We start from the raw sequence: 21,783 nt of genomic DNA on the forward strand, positions 1-21,783 counted from the left end.
AGTTGAAATCACACTGACTTATAGCTTCTGCATAGCGTAGCCTATTTCAGTGGTTCCCAATCTTTTTAAACTACAGCACCCCTTTAAAGTGTTTTTTCCTGTGGCACCCTAAACACTGAAAAATAAAGAAATAAATATACTATTGAAAACACTTTTCTGTTTAAAAAGTTTAGAGTTCTTTACAACTTAATATCGTGTCAAGAGGGGCAAATTTACATGTGACTGTTCACATGTGCAGCTGCATTCACCACAAGACATGAGCTCTCTATAAAGCACACGCAGAAATGCAGTATACATGTGAGTGTTTGAAAGCGTCAAACAGCACGCAGGTACAGAGCGCAACAGTGCTCAAAAAGACCAAGCTACAAGACTGTGTACTTACCATCTTTCATGAGGGCACGGACTACAATCCCATGAAGCACTGCGAATGATGTCATTGAATAAAAAACAATGGGAATATCGATTGATTGAAACTATTGATTTTAGGTTGTTGATTATAAGTATAGAAACAATATATTTAACATTTATTGCAAAATATTCCGATATGTACAAATAGATAAGTAGTTTTAAGTTGAAGAGTCACCGACTCAATTACATAATTCACAGTGCATCATGGGAGTGGGCGGTCGTTCCGAGGCACGTTTCACAGGCTTGGTTGGTCACGGTTCTCTCTTTGGTGGATCTTTCTTTGCTGTACCATGGGTAATGTAGTTGTTTACCATGAGTTCTGCTATCAAACACGATTTTTAAACAATGAAGTTGAAATAATGCAGATGGATGTCTTCAACGGAAGCATAAACCATTGATAAACAACCTCGGAGCTCATGGTAGGTCTGTCTTTAAATGATTAAAAAAGGTATCATTAAAAATCAGTTCATCTATGGATAAAATTAATGGGATTTTTACTTCCGGAACCAGACTGTTGTGCTCTATTACTTTTAACATCGGTGGCTATTTAAATATTGAACTAAGATTCCGTGCCACCCCTAGCCAGTCATGGCAGCACCCAGTTTGGGAACCACTGACTTATTCCATCTCTTGAGGACCTCATTAAATGGTTTGGTGAACACATTTCCTTTTGAATAAAGAAGTTGAGGCAGGCCACATCAAAGGGCTTGTTTTTTTTTAATAGACATTTTAAATTAATTGATTTGCTACTTACCATTGTTAGTTGGTGACAGGTGGTATTGGAGATATTCTCATTCTAGAGATTTTAATGGACAAACATTTAAATGCCCCTGCATACAAGATTAGTTCTTAATATTTTTAGAACATTTTCCTGAACTGAAAGACTGTAAAATTTAAATGTGAATGCGCATGTGTGTCTATATACCTAGGCATAACATTTATTTTGTCAACTTTTAGGAGTATAGTAGAAAATAGATCTATAGAACCTCAAAGCTAATAGGCATGGACTAAAAGCTATGAAAATCTTATACTTTATCACTAAAAATAAGTTTCTCTATGGATATTTTGAAAGGGATTGGTACTTCTGGAAGTCTACCACTCTATGATATATACTTACCTTCATTGTAATCTCTTTGGTTACAACCACTTTGTTCCAGATTGCAGGCTTGTTGTATTACAATAATAAGTTGGCCCAAAGGTTCTTGCGAGTGCCAGGATGGTTGGCCAAATGTGGAACGGTGCTTCTAGAGCCTGTCTTCTCAGAATCTGAGCCCACTACAGAGGCCCCAGTGGGGATGGGAGCAACACTGGACATCCAGAGACAGCAAAGGATGGACTTGCTTGACCAGCAACTGCTCCTGTCTCAGTTTTCCCACCTCAGGAGAAACGCCCAGCAGCACCAGCAGCCTCAGGTGAGGAGAAAGATACTTTAAGTGACAGCAGGGTATTTACAATGCAATGGTTTTGTTAGGTGATGTGGAGTTTGGATAGAGACTCAATGGGCTAGTTGCACAAGAAGCCATGTTTGATTTCGTGTTTAGAGAGTGTGTGCGTAGCCAGTTCCGGTTTCGCTAGGTGCCGGTCTAGAGACCGAAAATTGCATTTTATATGAGGTGTTTACAGAAAAGGGATTTAAAATGTATTTTAGCATTGCAATGAAGACACAGGAGGCCGTTCTCATAAACAGTGTGTTTATTTAAGGCTGTTGTTGGCCACAACCACGCTGTACACTCTGTAATTGTTAGGTGAAACACACTTGAAACAGCAGTGAATCCCTTCTGCACACAGTCTCCCTCTTTACACACACATACGGTACATTAAACATTCAGGAACAGCTCTCAGTGCAAGCCAGTCTAATGCATAACACAACAAATTTGTCTTAACATTTCAACACGTTACAGTATGTATGCAGTTACATCGATGACTATGAAGGTAAGGAATGATAATAAACATAAGAAACAGCAGTAGCTCATCTAAGTTTCTGTGAACATGAATAAACAATACTAGGCTTGGCTAGAGATTTGGTAAGATATGCAATTTAAGTTGGATATACAACAGCAATTTAAATAATGTCAGAGAAGTCATCTGCAGGACAACAACCATGTTTCTGTTAATACCTTACATCTGATTACACATAGGCAACTTTAGTCACTTTTTGGTAAAACTTTACAATAAGGTTCAATTAATAATCCATGGTGAATGCATTTGGTATAATGAACTAAAAATGCATTTTGTTTTTACAGCATTAATCTAGGTTAATGTTTCATTTAAAAATACTATTGCTCATTGTTAATTGCCGTTCATAATATATTGCCTCATGTTAATGTATAGATAGAAATTAATATTAATCAAGATTAATACATGCTGTGAAAGTATTGTTAGTTGTGAGCTATTGCATGTTGACGTATAGAACCTTATTGTAAAGTGTTACTCACAATTTTAACACTGTTTACTTCATATCATTGGTCAGCTCCTCGCTGCTGGTTGAGAAACACAACACCGTAAAGAGGATTTAATCTCCTGTCGCTGATAAATCATTCTCCTATCTTTCTTTACTTGTAAACACGCTCAAGCTGGTCTCAACCAGGTCTCCTTTGGAAGTCTCCTTCCAACAAGTCTCCTTTGGAAGTCTCTTCTCAAAGCAACAAAGCCCCTCTTACACCGTGATCACTGTGTAATCTCACTCAGTTTCAATGAGCGGTCATACGACCGGACATAAACACGCACGCACTTGAGTGGCGAAAGTTCACCGGCGCCATCTTGTGCACCAGTTACAACGGGTCTAATTAAGCCATGATTGGGATGAGGAATAGATTGCTAGATTTGGAAAGGGTCAGACAGGTAGCACTGTTGACCCTGTTGTCGTATTCAAATTAGTGGTTGATCAGTGTGGGGAGTAATACATTTAGTAGGCTTGGGATCGATTCCCTTTTCATGCATCATTAATCAGAATATTTTACAGATGATTATCGATATATATATTGGGATTTTTTTCAGATATAAATAGGGCTACCAGTTGCACAATAGTCTGTCTTTTCAAACATATTTTTCAACACAACTTTGTTGTCTGACGGACGACATGGCGCATTCTATAATTAAAACAGTTATTTTCTATGAAGGTATGAACCAGAGATTCTATTATTTACTGAGATAACAACATCCACACTTTTACCATAGGAGAGAGCGTAACGGTCAACTAGCTGGTTACGACAGTAAGTCACCATTTGCGGATACCATACAGATGAATGGGGAGAGCCATAATATCGTCAGGTGACTTCTCTTATAAAACAGCAATTTTATCGTAGTAAACTCCACTTATAGTTCATTCGAAAAGGATTGTTTAGTGTTAAACATGTTGAAGATTGGCGGACAGTGTGGTCAATACTTTAAGCGATGAGCTGTTTCTGCACAAAAGCAGTTCATTCAGCACACCGAAGCCTCTCCATAGATATCCATAAAAATAAAAAAAAAGTCTCCTTGCCAGTGTACCGCCCACAGAATGCCTATGGGACTGCCGCGTTATGCTATTCTATGCTAAGCTTGTAGGCTCCCCTATGTAAAAGGGTTCTGTATGTAAGTTCTTTGCAGCGCCACGGAATGCTACTCGCAAAGTTTTCAATTAAATTTATTATCAAAGGCCAAAGTTTATTTACTCTTGTCATCAGTGGAAGATGTATTGCGCGCGTGTGTGTTTGTGTGTGTGTGTGTGTGTGTATATGTATATATATATATATATATATATATATATATATATATATATATATATATATATATATATATATATATATATATATATACAGGTGCATCTCAATAAATTAGAATGTTGTGGAAAAGTTCATTTATTTCAGTAATTCAACTCAAATTGTGAAACTCGTGTATTAAATAAATTCAATGCACACAGACTGAAGTAGTTTAAGTCTTTGGTTCTTTGAATTGCGATGATTTTGGCTCACATTTAACAAAAACCCACCAATTCACTATCTCAAAAAATTAGAATATGGTGACATGCCAATCAGCTAATCAACTCAAAACACCTGCAAAGGTTTCCTGAGCCTTCAAAATGGTCTCTCAGTTTGGTTCACTAGGCTACACAATCTGCTGATCTGACAGTTGTCCAGAAGACAATCATTGACACCCTTCACAAGGAGGGTAAGTCACAAACATTCATTGCCAAAGAAGCTGGCTGTTCACAGAGTGCTGTATCCAAGCATGTTAACAGAAAGTTGAGTGGAAGGAAAAGGTGCACAACCAACCGAGAGAACCGCAGCCTTATGATTGTCAAGCAAAATCGATTCAAGAATTTGGGTGAACTTCACAAGGAATGGACTGAGGCTGGGGTCAAGGCATCAAGAGCCACCACACACAGACGTGTCAAGGAATTTGGCTACAGTTGTCATATTCCTCTTGTTAAGGCACTCCTGAACCACAGACAACGTCAGAGGCGTCTTACCTGGGCTAAGGAGAAGAAGAACTGGACTGTTGCCCAGTGTTCCAAAGTCCTCTTTTCAGATGAGAGCAAGTTTTGTATTTCATTTGGAAACCAAGGTCCTAGAGTCTGGAGGAAGGGTGGAGAAGCTCATAGCCCAAGTTGCTTGAAGTTCAGTGTTAAGTTTCCACAGTCTGTGATGATTTGGAGTGCAATGTCATCTGCTGGTGTTGGTCCATTGTGTTTTTTGAAAACCAAAGTCACTGCACCCGTTTACCAAGACATTTTGGAGCACTTCATGCTTCCTTCTGCTGACCAGCTTTTTAAAGATGCTGATTTCATTTTCCAGCAGGATTTGGCACCTGCCCACACTGCCAAAAGCACCAAACGTTGGTTAAATGACCATGGTGTTGGTGTGCTTGACTGGCCAGCAAACTCACCAGACCTGAACCCCATAGAGAATCTATGGGGTATTGTCAAGAGGAAAATGAGAAACAAGAGACCAAAAAATGCAGATGAGCTGAAGGCCACTGTCAAAGAAACCTGGGCTTCCATACCACCTCAGCAGTGCCACAAACTGATCACCTCCATGCCACGCCGAATTGAAGCAGTAATTAAAGCAAAAGGAGCCCCTACCAAGTATTGAATACATATACAGTAAATGAACATACTTTCCAGAAGGCCAACAATTCACAAAGTGTTTTTTTTATTGGTCTTATGATGTATTCTAATTTTTTGAGATGAGTGAATTGGTGGGTTTTTGTTAAATGTGAGCCAAAATCATCACAATTAAAAGAACCAAAGACTTAAACTACTTCAGTCTGTGTGCACTGAATTTATTTAATACACGAGTTTCACAATTTGAATTGAATTACTGAAATAAATGAACTTTTCCACGACATTCTAATTTATTGAGATGCACTTGTATATATATAGATAGATAGATATAGATACTCTGTGTGTGCGCGTGTGTGTGTGTGTGTGTGTGTGTGTGTGTGTGTGTGTGTGTAGATACACTATATTCCCAAAAGTATTCGTTCACCCATCCAAATAATTGAATTCAGGTGTTCCAATCACTTGCATGGCCACAGGTGTATAAAATGAAGCATCTAGGCATGCAGACTGCTTCTACAAACATTTGTGAAAGAATGAGCCGCTTTCAGGAGCTCAGTGAATTCCAGCATGGTACTGTGATAGGATGCCACCTGTGCAACAAGTCCAGTCGTGAAATTTCCTCGCTACTAAATATTCCACAGTCAACTGTCAGTGGTATTATAACAAAGTGGAAGCGATTGGGAATGACAGCAACTCAGCCACGAAGTGGTAGGCCACGTAAAATGACAGAGCGGGGTCAGCGGATGCTGAGGCGCATAGTGCGCAGAGGTCGCCAACTTTCTGCAGAGTCAATCGCTACAGACCTCCAAAGTTCATGTGGCCTTCAGATTAGCTCAAGAACAGTGCGTAGAGAGCTTCATGGAATGGGTTTCCATGGCCGAGCAGCTGCATCCAAGCCATACATCACCAAGTGCAATGCAAAGCGTCGGACACAGTGGTGTAAAGCACGCTGCCACTGGACTCTAGAGCAGTGGAGACGCGTTCTCTGGAGTGACGAATCACGCTTCTCCATCTGGCAATCTGATGGACGAGTCTGGGTTTGGTGGTTGCCAGGAGAACGGTACTTGTCTGACTGCATTTTGCCAACTGTGAAGTTTGGTGGAGGGGGGATTATGGTGTGGGGTTGTTTTTCAGGAGCTGGGCTTGGCCCCTTAGTTCCAGTGAAAGGAACTCTGAATGCTTCAGCATACCAAGAGATTTTGGACAATTCCATACTCCCAACTTTGTGGGAACAGTTTGGGGATGGCCCCTTCCTGTTCCAACATGACTGCGCACCAGTGCACAAAGCAAGGTCCATAAAGACATGGATGAGCGAGTTTGGTGTGGAAGAACTTGACTGGCCTGCACAGAGTCCTGACCTCAACCCGATAGAGCACCTTTGGGATGAATTAGAGCGAAGACTGCGAGCCAGGCCTTCTCGTCCAACATCAGTGTCTGACCTCACAAATGTGCCTCTGGAAGAATGGTCAAAAATTCCCATAAACACACTCCTAAACCTTGTGGAAAGCCTTCCCAGAAGAGTTGAAGCTGTTGTAGCTGCAAAGGGTGGGCCGACGTCATATTAAACCCTATGGATTAAGAATGGGATGTCACTTAAGTTCATAAGCATCTAAAGGCAGATGAGCGAATACTTTTGGCAATATAGTGTGTGTGTGTGTGTGTGTGTGTGTGTGTATATATATATATATATATATATATATATATATATATATATATATATATATATATATATATATATATATACAGGTGCATCTCAATAAATTAGAATGTCGTGGAAAAGTTCATTTATTTCAGTAATTCAACTCAAATTGTGAAACTCGTGTATTAAATAAATTCAGTGCACACAGACTGAAGTAGTTTAAGTCTTTGGTTCTTTTAATTGTGATGATTTTGGCTCACATTTAACAAAAACCCACCAATTCACTATCTCAAAAAATTAGAATACATCATAAGACCAATAAAAAAAACATTTTTAGTGAATTGTTGGCCTTCTGCAAGTATGTTCATTTACTGTATATGTACTCAATACTTGGTAGGGGCTCCTTTTGCTTTAATTACTGCCTCAATTCGGTGTGGCATGGAGGTGATCAGTTTGTGGCACTGCTGAGGTGGTATGGAAGCCCAGGTTTCTTTGACAGTGGCCTTCAGCTCATCTGCATTTTTTGGTCCCTTGTTTCTCATTTTCCTCTTGACAATACCCCATAGATTCTCTATGGGGTTCAGGTCTGGTGAGTTTGCTGGCCAGTCAAGCATACCAACACCATGGTCATTTAACCAACTTTTGGTGCTTTTGGCAGTGTGGGCAGGTGCCAAATCCTGCTGGAAAATGAAATCAGCATTTTTAAAAAGCTGGTCAGCAGAAGGAAGCATGAAGTGCTCCAAAATTTCTTGGTAAACGGGTGCAGTTGGTTTTCAAAAAACACAATGGACCAACACCAGCAGATGATATTGCACCCCAAATCATCACAGACTGTGGAAACGTAACACTGGACTTCAAGCAACTTGGGTTATGAGCTTCTCCACCCTTCCTCCAGACTCTAGGACCTTGGTTTCCAAAAGAAATACAAAACTTGCTCTCATCTGAAAAGAGGACTTTGGACCACTGGGCAACAGTCCAGTTCTTCTTCTCCTTAGCCCAGGTAAGACGCCTCTGACATTGTCTGTGGTTCAGGAGTGGCTTAACAAGAGGAATATGACAACTGTAGCCAAATTCCTTGACACGTCTGTGTGTGGTGGCTCTTGATGCCTTGACCCCAGCCTCAGTCCATTCCTTGTGAAGTTCACCCAAATTCTTGAATCGATTTTGCTTGACAATCCTCATAAGGCTGCGGTTCTCTCGGTTGGTGTGCACCTTTTTCTTCCACACTTTTCCCTTCCACTCAACTTTCTATTAACATGCTTGGATACAGCACCCTGTGAACAGCCAGCTTCTTTGGCAATGAATGTTTGTGGCTTACCCTCCTTGTGAAGGGTGTCAATGATTGTCTTCTGGACAACTGTCAGATCAGCAGATTGTGTAGCCTAGTGAACCAAACTGAGAGACCATTTTGAAGGCTCAGGAAACCTTTGCAGGTGTTTTGAGTTGATTAGCTGATTGGCATGTCACCATATTCTAATTTTTTGAGATAGTGAATTGGTGGGTTTTTGTTAAATGTGAGCCAAAATCATCACAATTAAAAGAACCAAAGACTTAAACTACTTCAGTCTGTGTGCATTGAATTTATTTAATACACGAGTTTCACAATTTGAGTTGAATTACTGAAATAAATAAACTTTTCCACGACATTCTAATTTATTGAGATGCACCTGTGTATATATATATATATATATATATATATATATATATATATATATATATATAGATATATACAGATATAGATATATACAGATATAGATATATTTATATAGATATACAGGTGCATCTCAATAAATTAGAATGTCATGGAAAAGTTCATTTATTTCAGTAATTCAACTCAAATTGTGAAACTCGTGTATTAAATAAATTCAGTGCACACAGACTGAAGTAGTTTAAGTCTTTGGTTCTTTTAATTGTGATGATTTTGGCACACATTTAACAAAAACCCACCAATTCACTACCTCAAAAAATTAGAATATGGTGACATGCCAATCAGCTAATCAACTCAAAACACCTGCAAAGGTTTCCTGAGCCTTCAAAATGGTCTCTCAGTTTGGTTCACTAGGCTACACAATCATGGGGAAGACTGCTGATCTGACAGTTGTCCAGAAGACAATCATTGACACCCTTCACAAGGAGGGTAAGCCACAAACATTCATTGCCAAAGAAGCTGGCTGTTCATAGAGTGCTGTATCCAAGCATGTTAACAGAAAGATGAGTGGAAGGAAAAAGTGTTGAAGAAAAAGATGCACAACCAACCGAGAGAACCGCAGCCTTATGAGGATTGTCAAGCAAAATCGATTCAAGAATTTGGGTGAACTTCACAAGGAATGGACTGAGGCTAGGGTCAAGGCATCAAGAGCCACCACACACAGACATGTCAAGGAATTTGGCTACAGTTGTCGTATTCCTCTTGTTAAGCCGCTCCTGAACCACAGACAACGTCAGAGGCGTCTTACCTGGGCTAAGGAGAAGAAGAACTGGACTGTTGCCCAGTGTTCCCAAGTCCTCTTTTCAGATGAGAGCAAGTTTTGTATTTCATTTGGAAACCAAGGTCCTAGAGTCTGGAGGAAGGGTGGAGAAGCTCATAGCCCAAGTTGCTTGAAGTCCAGTGTTAAGTTTCCACAGTCTGTGATGATTTGGGGTGCAATGTCATCTGCTGGTGTTGGTCCATTATGTTTTTTGAAAACCAAAGTCACTGCACCCGTTTACCAAGAAATTCTGGAGCACTTCAGGCTTCCTTCTGCTGACCAGCTTTTTAAAGATGCTGATTTCATTTTCCAGCAGGATTTGGCACCTGCCCACACTGCCAAAAGCACCAAAAGTTGGTTAAATGACCATGGTGTTGGTGTGCTTGACTGGCCAGCAAACTCACCAGACCTGAACCCCATAGAGAATCTATGGGGTATTGTCAAGAGGAAAATGAGAAACAAGAGACCAAAAAATGCAGATAAGCTGAAGGCCACTGTCAAAGAAACCTGGGCTTCCATACCACCTCAGCAGTGCCACAAACTGATCACCTCCATCCCACGCCGAATTGAGGCAGTAATTAAAGCAAAAGGAGCCCCTACCAAGTATTGAGTACATATACAGTAAATGAACATACTTTCCAGAAGGCCAACAATTCACTAAAAATGTTTTTTTTTATTGGTCTTATGATGTATTCTAATTTTTTGAGATAGTGAATTGGTGGGTTTTTGTTAAATGTGAGCCAAAATCATCACAATTAAAAGAACCAAAGACTTAAACTACTTCAGTCTGTGTGCATTGAATTTATTTAATACACAAGTTTCACAATTTGAGTTGAATTACTGAAATAAATGAACTTTTCCACGACATTCTAATTTATTGAGATGCACCTGTATTTATGTCTTTCATATAGTCTACAAAATTTACAAATGTCTTTTTGTGGTTTGACAGCTTGAGGAAAAAAAAAAACTCTTCAGAGATACATACAGAGAAATTGCATAATTTTTAATCTTTCAGTTTGCGCAGTTAAACCAGATTCATACACTAACCTGAAAACTCATCAATGTCTCTTTCATTCTGGAAGTAGAAAAACCTTCGTAACTCCTGTGTGTATGTATGCATCTTGTGCATGCTCTAAATTACTCGTCCTATGTTGTGATACCTGTGCCTTGCGACATGCTTCAGTAATGTTATATCACCCCCTTGTGGTCTTCCAACGCTATTACGCCACAAATTCAATAGAAGCCCAACTGAGTGAATTGGAAAGCATGCAAATTAGGCTTCTAATTTAAAAGTTAATATAAATCGATGCCTCCAAAATATATCGATAGAATGACGTGCTGATAAATAATCAACATATCGATATTTTATGACATGCCTAATGATTGGTAATCATAGTTTCAATCATTGATTCTTAAAGTTTTACATTTGGTCCTCCCAATTTTGAATATGTGGTTATGCTACTGTATTTCACTTAATATTGCTCATGTGTTACAATATCTCAGCAGTGTGACAAGGCCTTATGTATTTTATGTAAGTGTAGTCCCTGTGGTCTTAATGAAACCAAGCTGTTGGTGAAGGAGGTCAGTGTCAGTTTCCTGTGTTATACTTGCAGATATGTTTTCCTTCTTAGAGATGTAGTAATGATTATTCTAGCGCACTCTTTCTGTAAGCCTGTCACTCAGATCAGACAGGATATTTTCATACATTATTTTTCTATTTATTTTCTCATATTGGTTTTGAACAAGAGGAAGAGAATGGTTTCCTGTGAGCAAACACAACAACACATCCTATTTGGCCTTGATGAAACTGAGAAACATCAGAAAAGCTGTTTTTAGGGGGCCTGGGTAGCTCAGCGAGTAAAGGCGCTGACTACCACCCCTGGAGTCACGAGTTCGAATCCAGGGCGTGCTGAGTGACTCCAGCTAGGTCTCCTAAGCAACCAAATTGGCCCGGTTGCTAGTGAGGGTAGAGTCACATGGGGTAACCTCCTCGTGTTCACTATAATGGGGCGTGTGGTGAGTTGTGCGTGGATGCCGCGTTGAATAGCGTGAAGCCTCCACACGCGCTATGTCTCCGCGGTAACATGCTCAACAAGCCACGTGATAAGATGCGTGGATTGACGGTCTTAGACACGGAGGCAACTGAGATTCGTCCTCCGCCACCTGGATTGAGGCGAGTCAGTACGCCACCACGAGGACTTAGAGCGCATTGGGAATTGGGCATTCCAAATTGGGGAGAAAATCAACAACAACAACAAAACAAGCAGTTTTTAAAAAAATGCTGTGTAAATGCGACAGAACTTTACAGTTTTCTCGAGTCCTTTGAGCGGCTATGAATTGAAGTTCACAAGCTGTGGTAATATACCTGTAGTACAATTATAAAAATGTTGTAGGGATCATGCTGACAGTTTATGCAAAGTCATTCTCTTATCCAAGTGTGCAAAGTGACACCCAAAGCTTTGTGTTTTTGCATTTGGAGAGAGAAGTTACCATTGTTACAAAACAAGGCTACCTTTATTACTATTAGGGATGCACCAATACAGAGTCAAGTAATGAATCACACACAATTATTATTTTTTGCTTAACTTTTAAATTGACATTTACTCTGTGCTATTAATGACTGTCTGCAGCAGACCGGTCTTCTGAACTGGAACAGATTCTTCCCCTCTCTAAGGCACAGAGGACAGAACCGCCACCATGGGGGTCCACAACAGCCCCCCTACACACATCCACTGGATAACACACCTGCGGCTGAGGAGCAGGTGAGAACGTAGGGCAATCTCCAATAATGAGTTTGGTCCCACTTTATATTAGGTGTCTTTAACTATTATGTACTAACATTAAAATACATACAATACAATGTACTTATTGTGTAGTTACATGTTGTTTTTCAAAATTTTCACAAGATTCACATTTGCTGCTACTGAGGTTGTGGTACGTTTAGGTTTAAGGTAAGGGTTGGGGTAGTGTTAGGTTTAGGATTAGGGGTAAGGTTAACAGTGTAACTACAGATGTAATTAAATGTTACATTGTAATACATTGTATTAAATGCTTAAGTACATAGTAGTTAAACACACCTAATATGAAATGGTTCCAAGATTTGTTCTTTTTTATTAAGGGACAATATTTGCCCTTCTAGATATGATTTTCAGGGGAATTTTTACTTTTATGAGGGCATATAGTTTTTTTTTTTTTTTTTTTTTTTTTTTTTTTTTAACCATATAAAAACTCAGTGCATCATCCATTTATGTCAAATACTTGAATAGAATTGAGGATCAGGAATAACTGGAACAATTACATCTGTAACAATTATAACATTATAAAATGTATCAATCTGCTCTTAATACATTTTAAATAATTAGCCAGTTCTTATGTTAGTTTCTACAGCTCTCTACTTTTGATAAAATGAATGTTTAAATTTTTTTATGGTTTTCTCATGTTCAGTGTTTACAGTTTTTTTTTTAATCAAAACAACATATTCAACAGCACTGAAAACAGATATCTGACTGCTACACGTCACTATGTATGTAAAGGCACTAAACCTATAACTATATAGGTCTAAATTAAAATATTATGAAAAATAAAAAATGTTAGTTAACAGACAAAAAAAAACCCTGATGATTTCATTTGTATTTTTTATTTTTTTTGCATTTTTTTGGTGGCATTTTTGCCCCTAGGCCCTCATCAATTTCCATCCCTGGCAGGCATAATGTCAGAGGCAGATATTAGATATTAACCACATATTCACTTTTTATTATTAAACTCATGCTATTATAACCAGGTTGCAAGATTGATGGAGATGGGTTTCTCAAGGATGGATGCCCAAGAAGCTCTAAGAGCATCCAATAATGACATTAACATGGCAACAAACGTCTTGCTTCAGCACTAAGACAAAATAAAAAGAGGACGAGGAGAATGAGACAAGACATTAACTTCTTTAAGATGTACTTCGCCAAGAACAAAACATTGGAAAAGAACTGCAAAAGAACAGAACACAGGTACCAAGACTACACCTCTGTGGAAGAACTTAAGAGCACTCGTATTGGAACTCTCAGGAGCTGATGATTTCAGTTCCTTTCTGTTTGCTCATGGACTGGCTAGTGTGGAGTTCTTGCTGCAGTTCTTGCAGTGATTCTTGGAGTTTACGTGAGTTTCAGAAATTGCAACCATCTGGTCCACAGGACAGAGCAAACACGGCAGAGGATCATGCATTCGTGTATTAGGGCTTTTGTCATCCGTCATCGTCCTTGAACCCATATGCTGGAATAATTAAGAAACATATAATATATTGATAATTTATGGAGACATCCACTGGGTGTGTGCTATAAATAAACTGAATATAAGTCTTATGGAATAATTCACCCAAAATGTTTAATTCTGTCATCAGTTCTGTGGAACACAAAAGAAGATGTCTAGCAGATGTCTACCAGTCCTGGCTGCTCTTTTCCATAAAATGAAGGTAGACAGGTACCAGTTGCTGTCAAGCTATAGAAAGGACAAAAAATTACCATTAAATAAAAAGATAATCTTCTCCTCCGCCATAGCTTTCAAGCTTTATTTGCAATATTCTTATTTAAAACTCAGCTCAAGACAAGTTGTGCCAGGTTTGACATCAATAACGTCAAACATAATTTGGATGTACATGTGTTGTAACCGGTTGCAACTGAGTGTGTATTATATGAGAGCTACAGCTGTGGGCAAGATTTTCTGTGAATAACTAATTAAGTTGTTTTTTTTTTTTGTTTTTTTTTACTCAAAATTATCATATGACTTCAGAAGACTTGGAACATAGCTCACAAATTTTGTGGACTGTTTATGGTGCTTTTGCTTGTCATTATTGGAGTCTGACAGCCCAAAGTATACTTCAGTTTGTACACCAGTACTTAGTATACAGTCTAACGCTAGCCTTTCAAAGTACACTTAATTTGACTGTGCCCGCATACACAGGCAGTTGGCGCATGCGCACCACGACTGCTATGGGATACTGGACTTTTTCTTTTCAGGAGTTTAGACCCATAAAGATGTCTTTATATTCCTTTAGACTCAAGATGCAGGTATTTCCTGATCTCCTCACACATGCTCTTGACATGCACATCCACAGTTGTTTCCACATTTGGGCCGCACTAGTTCAGTGCTTGAGCACTCTGCTAATGACGGAATTTGCTTTACACAGACGCATAGCATTTTGCATCTGACCGAAGTATACTTTGGGCTTTACAGATTACTGTCTACTTTTGTTGTGTATACAATAGCAGCCAGGACATTTAGCTCTATATATATATATATATATATATCTTTAATTGTTTTGAAAACTGTACGGGTTTGAAACAACATGAGGGTAAGTATATGACCGAATTTTAATTTTACCATAAAAGGGCTAATTGTATGGAAGTGTATTACAAGTACACCTGGACTAAGTGTCTTGAAAAGACCTCTGACAATGACAGACAATTTAGTCCAATATTTAGGATTTATCATAATTTGGGAAATTACCAAAAAATATGCATCAGAAAGCATAAGATAATGTTCTCTCAAATCCTCTGACTTTCTTAATTTAAGTGATAACACAAATTGTGTAATTATTATTTTGTGGAGTTGGTGTGAAAAGCCTGAATAGGTAACATAATATTTATACTGGCATGTTAAAAAGGAAATAAGTGGGACTTTCTGTTATTTAATTAACCCTAGATGTCCAGTTGGAAATGTTTGTTTTATGATGCTTGGAAACCTTTTCTCCACTGTGAAAATTGATAATATTCAGATCATCTGTCTATGTGTGTATCTGACAGTGTGAAAAGGCTTTTAATAGCATAACTTTTCTCTGTGGTGTAGAAAGATACAGTAAAATGATGTTTTAATATTACTTAATAAAGGGTTAACCAAATGTTGGTGCCCATAACTGGCATTAAAATAAGCTGTTTGAAAAACATAGACATTTAAACTATATTACATTATTCTAAAGAGTTTAATTCGTTTTTTATTAAGACTTTTTTCCTGTGAATGGTCTCTTTTTTTATTATGCTAAAAAGATTTTGTGTCTAACCCAGAGGTATTCAAACTCTGAAACTCAAAGGTTTAGCTATACTTTTAAGATGACGAATTAAAATGTTTTGACTGCCAGAAAGGTTCCACTTGTCCAACCAAAGGGAAAATCACTCCTGCCACACTTTTAATATTCTCTGTGGATTATGTATTGTGGTAAACACTTATTGTGGTCAAATAGAAGTACTACGATGTAATGCTTTGAGATGGTCATTTAATAATGGATCATTTTACAAATGCAATTAGTCAGTCCTGCTGGTCCAGATAAAGTCTTGGATTAAAGAGATTTTGGATTGAACAGACTAAACAGCCTTTTTAAACTCATTCTGTCTATTTATATGTCTGTAAACCATGAGACTAAACTGTCACTTAGTCAACCTGATGTTGAAGTCTATGGCCTGGTAAGCTCACCATATTATTTCATCAGACCTTAAAAAGTAGAAAACTGTCTGCAATTGTGCAATGGCTCTTTAACATGCATATTTCTGTTAAAATCTACCTCATTTAAATCTACCGTACTAAACAATCATCAAATAGCCATGTCACTAAAATGTTAATTTTGAGCAACATGATATAGCTAATTTTGCATGAAACATACTTCATGGATCAATACGTCCAAACCCAGCAGAAAATGTAATTAAACATTGATGCCATGATTAAAATCTACCACTTACAATGTATGCAAGGAAAATAGACCACTTTAAATGTGTGCACCCTCCTCAAGCGATAAATGGCAGTGTTTCTCACTTTTGCTTTACAGCTCTGAATCGCATGTAAAAAAAAAAAAAAAAAAAAAAAAAAAATTGCTGTGAAGGGGTCAGGGTTTGGCTGGTTAGTTTTGTCAGTTGTTTAGTGGATACCATAACTGCATCATTATGCAAGCAAAAAGCATGTTTCTCAACTGACGGCTATTCAATAGTAGACGTGTATTCTGATGAAATACCGATATTAATTTTTTTTTTTTTTTTTTTTTTTTTTGGCACATCACAAGTATTTCATTATATTATGTGTTTTACCTCTGCTCGATTTCTTGGATTCCTCTAAAGTGTGAAATTTCTTCTATTTTTGTGTATTTTTCATATTAAATTGTTTTAGATCTTCAAACGAGATATAACATAAAACAAAGGCAATCTGTGTAAACACAAAATACAGTTTTCAAATATATATATATATATATATATATATATATATATATATATATATATATATATATATATTGAAGCAAAAAAGTTATCTTAACACCTATATCACCCGTGTGAAAAACGAACTGCCCCCTTAAACAGTAGCTGGTTGTGCCACCTTTAGCAGCAGCAACTGCAACCAAATGCTTCTGATAACTGGTGATCAGTCTTTCACAATGCTGTGGTGGAATTGTGGCCCACTCTTCTTTGCAGAACTGCTTTAGTTCAGCCACATTGGAGGGTTTTCGAGCATGAACTGCCCGTTTAAGGTTCTGCCACAGCATCTCAATCGGGTTCAAGTCGGGATTTTGTCAGGCCACTCCAAAACTTTAATTTAGCTTCTTTTGAGCCATTCAGAGGTGGACTTACTCTTATGCTTTGGATCATTGTCTTGCTGCATAATCCAGTTGCGCTTGAGCTTCAACTCATGGACTGATGACTGGATGTTCTCCATTAGCAGTTTCTGATAGAGAGCAGAATTTATGTTTCCCTCAATTATTGCAAGTCGCCCTGGTCCTGAAGCAGCCCCACACCATCACACTACCACCGCCATGCTTGACCGTAGGTATGATGTTTTATTTGTGGAATTCTTTGTTTGATTTACGTCAGATGTAACGGGACCCCTGTCTTCCAATCAGTTCCGCTTTCGACTCATCAGTCCAAGGAATATTCTCCCAAAAGGTTTGAGGATCATCAAGGTGTATTTTGGCAAAATTCAGATGAGCCTTAATGTTCTTCTGGGTTAGGAGTGGTTTTCGCCTCACCAATCTTCCATGGATGCCATTTTTGGCCATCATTTATGGAATTTCTTTCGACCTTGGCATAGTGTGCTACTGGGTGAGACCTTTTAGCCAACTTCATGCAGCTGAAAAAGTTTTATTTAGGTGTTGATTTGAACAGGGCTGGCAGTAATCAGGCCTGAGTGTGTCTAGTCCAGCTGAACCCCATAATGAATGCGGTTTCATAGATTTGGGGATTTAGTAACTAAGGGGGGAAATACTTTTTCACACATGCCCAGTTGGTATTGGATAACGTTTTTGCTTCAATAAATAACATTATCATTTAAAAACTGTATTTTGTGTTTACTCAACTTGCCTTTGTTTTATATTAGATTTTGTTAGAACTTTTGAAACAATTTAATATGAGATACTGTATACACAAAAAACAGAAGAAATCAGATCACAGCACTGTATGTCTATATTTTTCTCTGTTTGCTGGCTTTGAGATCACAGCTCTAAATAAAAACTAATCATAAAGGGTTAGTTCATCCAAAAAATGGGAAATTATCTCATTTACTCACCTTCATGCCATCTAAGATGTTTGACTTTCTTCTACTGAACACAAACAAAGATTTTTGAATATTTCAGCTCTTTAGGTCCATACAATGCAAGTGAATGGTGACCAGACCTTTGAAGCTCCAAAAAGGAGAGAGAAAGTCAGCATAAAAGTAATCCATATGACTCCAGTGGTTTAATCAATGTCTTCTGAAGCGATCCAGTTGGTTTTGGTGAGAACAGACCAAAATATAACTACCTTTTCACTGTATATCTTGTCATTGCAGTCTATAGGTATGATCATAATTTCAAGCTTGATTACACTTGATTGCACCATCTAGTGCTCTGCACATGCATCAAGTATTAGGAAGTGTAATCGAGCTTGATATAATAATCGTGCCTATAGAGACTGCAAAGACAAGATGTACAGTGACTATCAAAACACTACTGTGTAAAAACACACAAAACTAAAAAAACTTGAAATTCTTGTTTTAGAATTTGAATTAGACTAAATTTCATATGATTTGATCTTTTGTGAACTAAGGTGTCATGTTTAATATTGGTATACAGTATGCTTCGCTATGTAAAGTGAAGGGGAAAAAATGCATTCTACTTTAGAATATTGGTATCTGCTAAATTTAATATTTGGTTGTGGTGTGAATAGGCCTTTTTGTTTTTGATTATGGGTCTGTCAGTCATGTGGCCTTCTTGACCTTCAAGAACATTCTTGGAAACAGTGGTCAGGATTTAAAGTTAGCGTTTGGGCTGAAATGTGCATGTGAGCCAAAGGTTATATACTCAACGTCCTAATTTAGTAAATGTCTAGGGATTTAATGACACAGTGAAGTAGCCATTGGCAAGTGCTCTCTCACAACAAGTTATGTGGGATCATTGGAGAATAAACTCTAGAAAAGCATCTTAAAGGAAGAGGTCAAAGTTAAAGTAATTCTTATACAGGAGAAACCTGACCCAAACTGATGTCTCAGGTTATTTGGTCAGAGTCTAGTTAGGATTATGACCAGTCAACATCTTTTTACAACCTTTAGTCCTTTTCCCTTGCCTACAGTAGATTATGAAAAGTTGCCCTCTCTGCTAACCCTCCTCAAAGCTGCCACTAGATGGCATCAGGTATTTCTAAAAAAAAATTTTTTTTTAAAAATGATATGATAATATGATAGGGGTTCCGAATCAGGGGGGTACTTCAGCAGGCTCCAAGGGCTACCTGGAAACATTTTGATATTGCTTTGTTAAACTTATAAAATAGACACTTAAAATATATGAAGTATATCTAAGGGGGAGTGAATGTGTTAAAAAATTCATTTTCTTTTTAAGGAAATTAAGTATAACATTATTTTAAAATAGCCTAACACATTTCAGGTTTTTAAACCAAAGTAAAAAAAGAAAAGAAAACTGCTTGTTTTGGACTATATATAGGGGAGATGGAGGCAATTTGTCGCTCTTATTTCTTAGGGTAGGTTTATTTTTGAATGTTAATTCATGTCTTGACTACAAAAAAAGTTTTGGCCATTTCCACTATTATTACCCAGGAAAAAAGATATGATTCATTGAACACTCTTTTAACACATGTAACAACATGTGGGGCATGTTGTAGGTCTTTTGGACAAATTTTAAAAGAAAAATAATTATGAAGCATGAAATGACTTATGATAGAGCAAAAATGGAAAAGGTAACATACTTTATATTAAAAGGAAAGACTTCAGATCATCTTAAAGTGATAGTTCACCCAAAAATAAAAAATCTCTCATTATTTACTCACCATTACGCCATCCCAGATGTATATGACTTTGTCTTCTGCAGAACAAAATCGATGTAAGATTTTTAGAAGAATATCTCAGCTCTGTAGGTCCACACAATGCAAGTGAATGGTGACCAAAATTTTGAAGCTTCAAAAGCACATAAACGCAGTATGAAAGTAATCCATAAGGCTCCATTGGTTAAATCCATGATTTCAGAAGTGATAAGATGGGTGTGGGTGTGAAACAGATAAATATTTACAGTAAATCCTTTTTTACTATCAAGTCTCCTCTGTGCCCAGTAGGTGGCAATATGCACTAAGAATGCGAATCGCCAAAAACAAAAGAAGAAGAGTGTGAAAGTGGAAAATTATAGTAAAAAAGGACTTAAATATTAATCTGTTTCTCACCCACACCTATCACATTGCCTCTGAAGATATGGAATATGGATATGGACACCACTGGTGTCGTATGAATTACTTTTATGCTGCCTTTATGTGCTTTTGGAGCTTCAAAGTTCTGGCCACCATTAATTTGCATTGTTTGGGCCAACAGAGCTGAGACGTTCTTCTAAAAATCTTTGTTTGACTTCAGCAGAAGTAAGAAAGCCATAAACATCTTGGATGGCATGAGGGTGAGTAAATGATGAGAGAATTTTCATTTTTGAGTGAATTAACCCTTTAATGAATCTCCTAAAGTGATACTATGAGACTCTAGTACAAATCAAGCAGATGTTGTTTGACAAGACAAAGGTTTCTTTGTTGGTATGCTGTTCAAAAACAATTAAAACTGAACAAAACTAAAATTAAACTTGCAACAAGTTTCTTAATTAGTTATAGTATCTTTTATACTGCATGGAGAAAGGCACCTTCTGGCACAATAAAGAAAAGACATATGTCGCAGCTTTCTATAAGGTTCGTTTCATTGCATTACTTTATGGTTTCATTTTCATCCATGGTAAAACAGGGGCCGGACTATGATGTAAACCATGGCGAGGAAGGACAAATGCTTTAGTTCTGATTGGACAGAAGCCATACCATAGGGAAGGCAACCACTTCTGTCACTATCGTGAAACGACGCAAAAATATCTTTAACCACGTGAATATATAAGCGGACAAGTTCTCTCCACGCTTTACAGTTACCCACATTAACGAGGAACTGCTTTGTTTTTGATGATGAGATGCAGTGTGGATATTTCCGCCGGCGTGGTGCAATTTCACGGATTTTCTCCATAATTATTTTTCTGTCATTTTTTGGTTGAATTTATTGGAAAGGCACCACAAGGCCAAACGGTATGTGTGTGTATTTACCAAGTTGGTGCGATATCTGGGTATGTTTCTACGAGGTGGTTTATAACAAGGCTCCGTAGGATTGTAGAAAATAGGTGATAAATGTCATGGTGAACTGCATGGATTTATTCACTGAATGTAGCCCCCGTGAGGATATATTACTTTTGCTCGCTACTGCTGTGTGTTATTGGCATATCAACAGGCTGACGATTGTAAGTCACTGAAGCTCTTGAATAAGTTACCGCCCTTTGAAATCTAGTTTAATGGAAAGACTTCCAGATGAGCCAGTTCAAGTGGAAGTGAACAGTTTTATTTAGGTTGGCACTCTTGTATTGGCGCCTTCAAAAACCATAGAGTTCACATATCACGCTAGCTCGTCAACAGAAAATGTATATAGTTTGTGTTAATTATTTGAGCTTGAGGCGCCGAGAGAGATTATTTCGACGTTGGGAAATCTAATGTTCCTGCAATTTTTCACGACTGTTAAGTTGTTTAAGCAGAATTGTACGTGAGGTAGATAATTCTGTTCTCCAAAACGTAAGGTGCATCTTTCTGATGGCATGTTTGATTTGGTAATTGCCTGATTGCCTGTCTCATTGTGTGTTTTCAGTTGTTTGAGTGATCGTGTGGGCCTAGTCGCTCTTGTTTATATCCAAAGTTGTCATTATGTAACTGGAAATGTTTTCG

General features: G+C 37.9%; 2 protein-coding genes across 4 annotated transcripts in view; both read left to right on the forward strand.

Moving 5' to 3' along the window:
• ubac2 (UBA domain containing 2) overlaps window positions 1-14,349 on the forward strand; it is a 44,747-nt gene extending 30,398 nt beyond the window's left edge. For 2 of the 3 annotated variants that reach the window (XM_051702557.1, XM_051702559.1), the window contains 3 exons: window positions 1,566-1,820; window positions 12,187-12,318; window positions 13,338-14,349. In XM_051702557.1, coding sequence (XP_051558517.1) covers window positions 1,566-1,820; window positions 12,187-12,318; window positions 13,338-13,445 — 495 coding nt within the window. In that variant the 3' untranslated portion in view covers window positions 13,446-14,349. The remainder of the gene's footprint in view (window positions 1-1,565; window positions 1,821-12,186; window positions 12,319-13,337) is intronic. The other variant, XM_051702558.1, reaches the window with a different exon arrangement.
• A 6,494-nt stretch (window positions 14,350-20,843) lies between these two features.
• Window positions 20,844-21,783, forward strand: part of igf2bp2b (insulin-like growth factor 2 mRNA binding protein 2b) — a 57,715-nt gene continuing 56,775 nt past the window's right edge. Inside the window, exon 1 of the mRNA XM_051702512.1 lies at window positions 20,844-21,099. The gene's annotated coding sequence lies outside the window, so the exon portion shown is untranslated. The remainder of the gene's footprint in view (window positions 21,100-21,783) is intronic.

Source organism: Myxocyprinus asiaticus, chromosome 7 (genome assembly GCF_019703515.2).
Source record: "Myxocyprinus asiaticus isolate MX2 ecotype Aquarium Trade chromosome 7, UBuf_Myxa_2, whole genome shotgun sequence".
Classification (NCBI taxonomy): Eukaryota; Metazoa; Chordata; class Actinopteri; order Cypriniformes; family Catostomidae; genus Myxocyprinus; species Myxocyprinus asiaticus.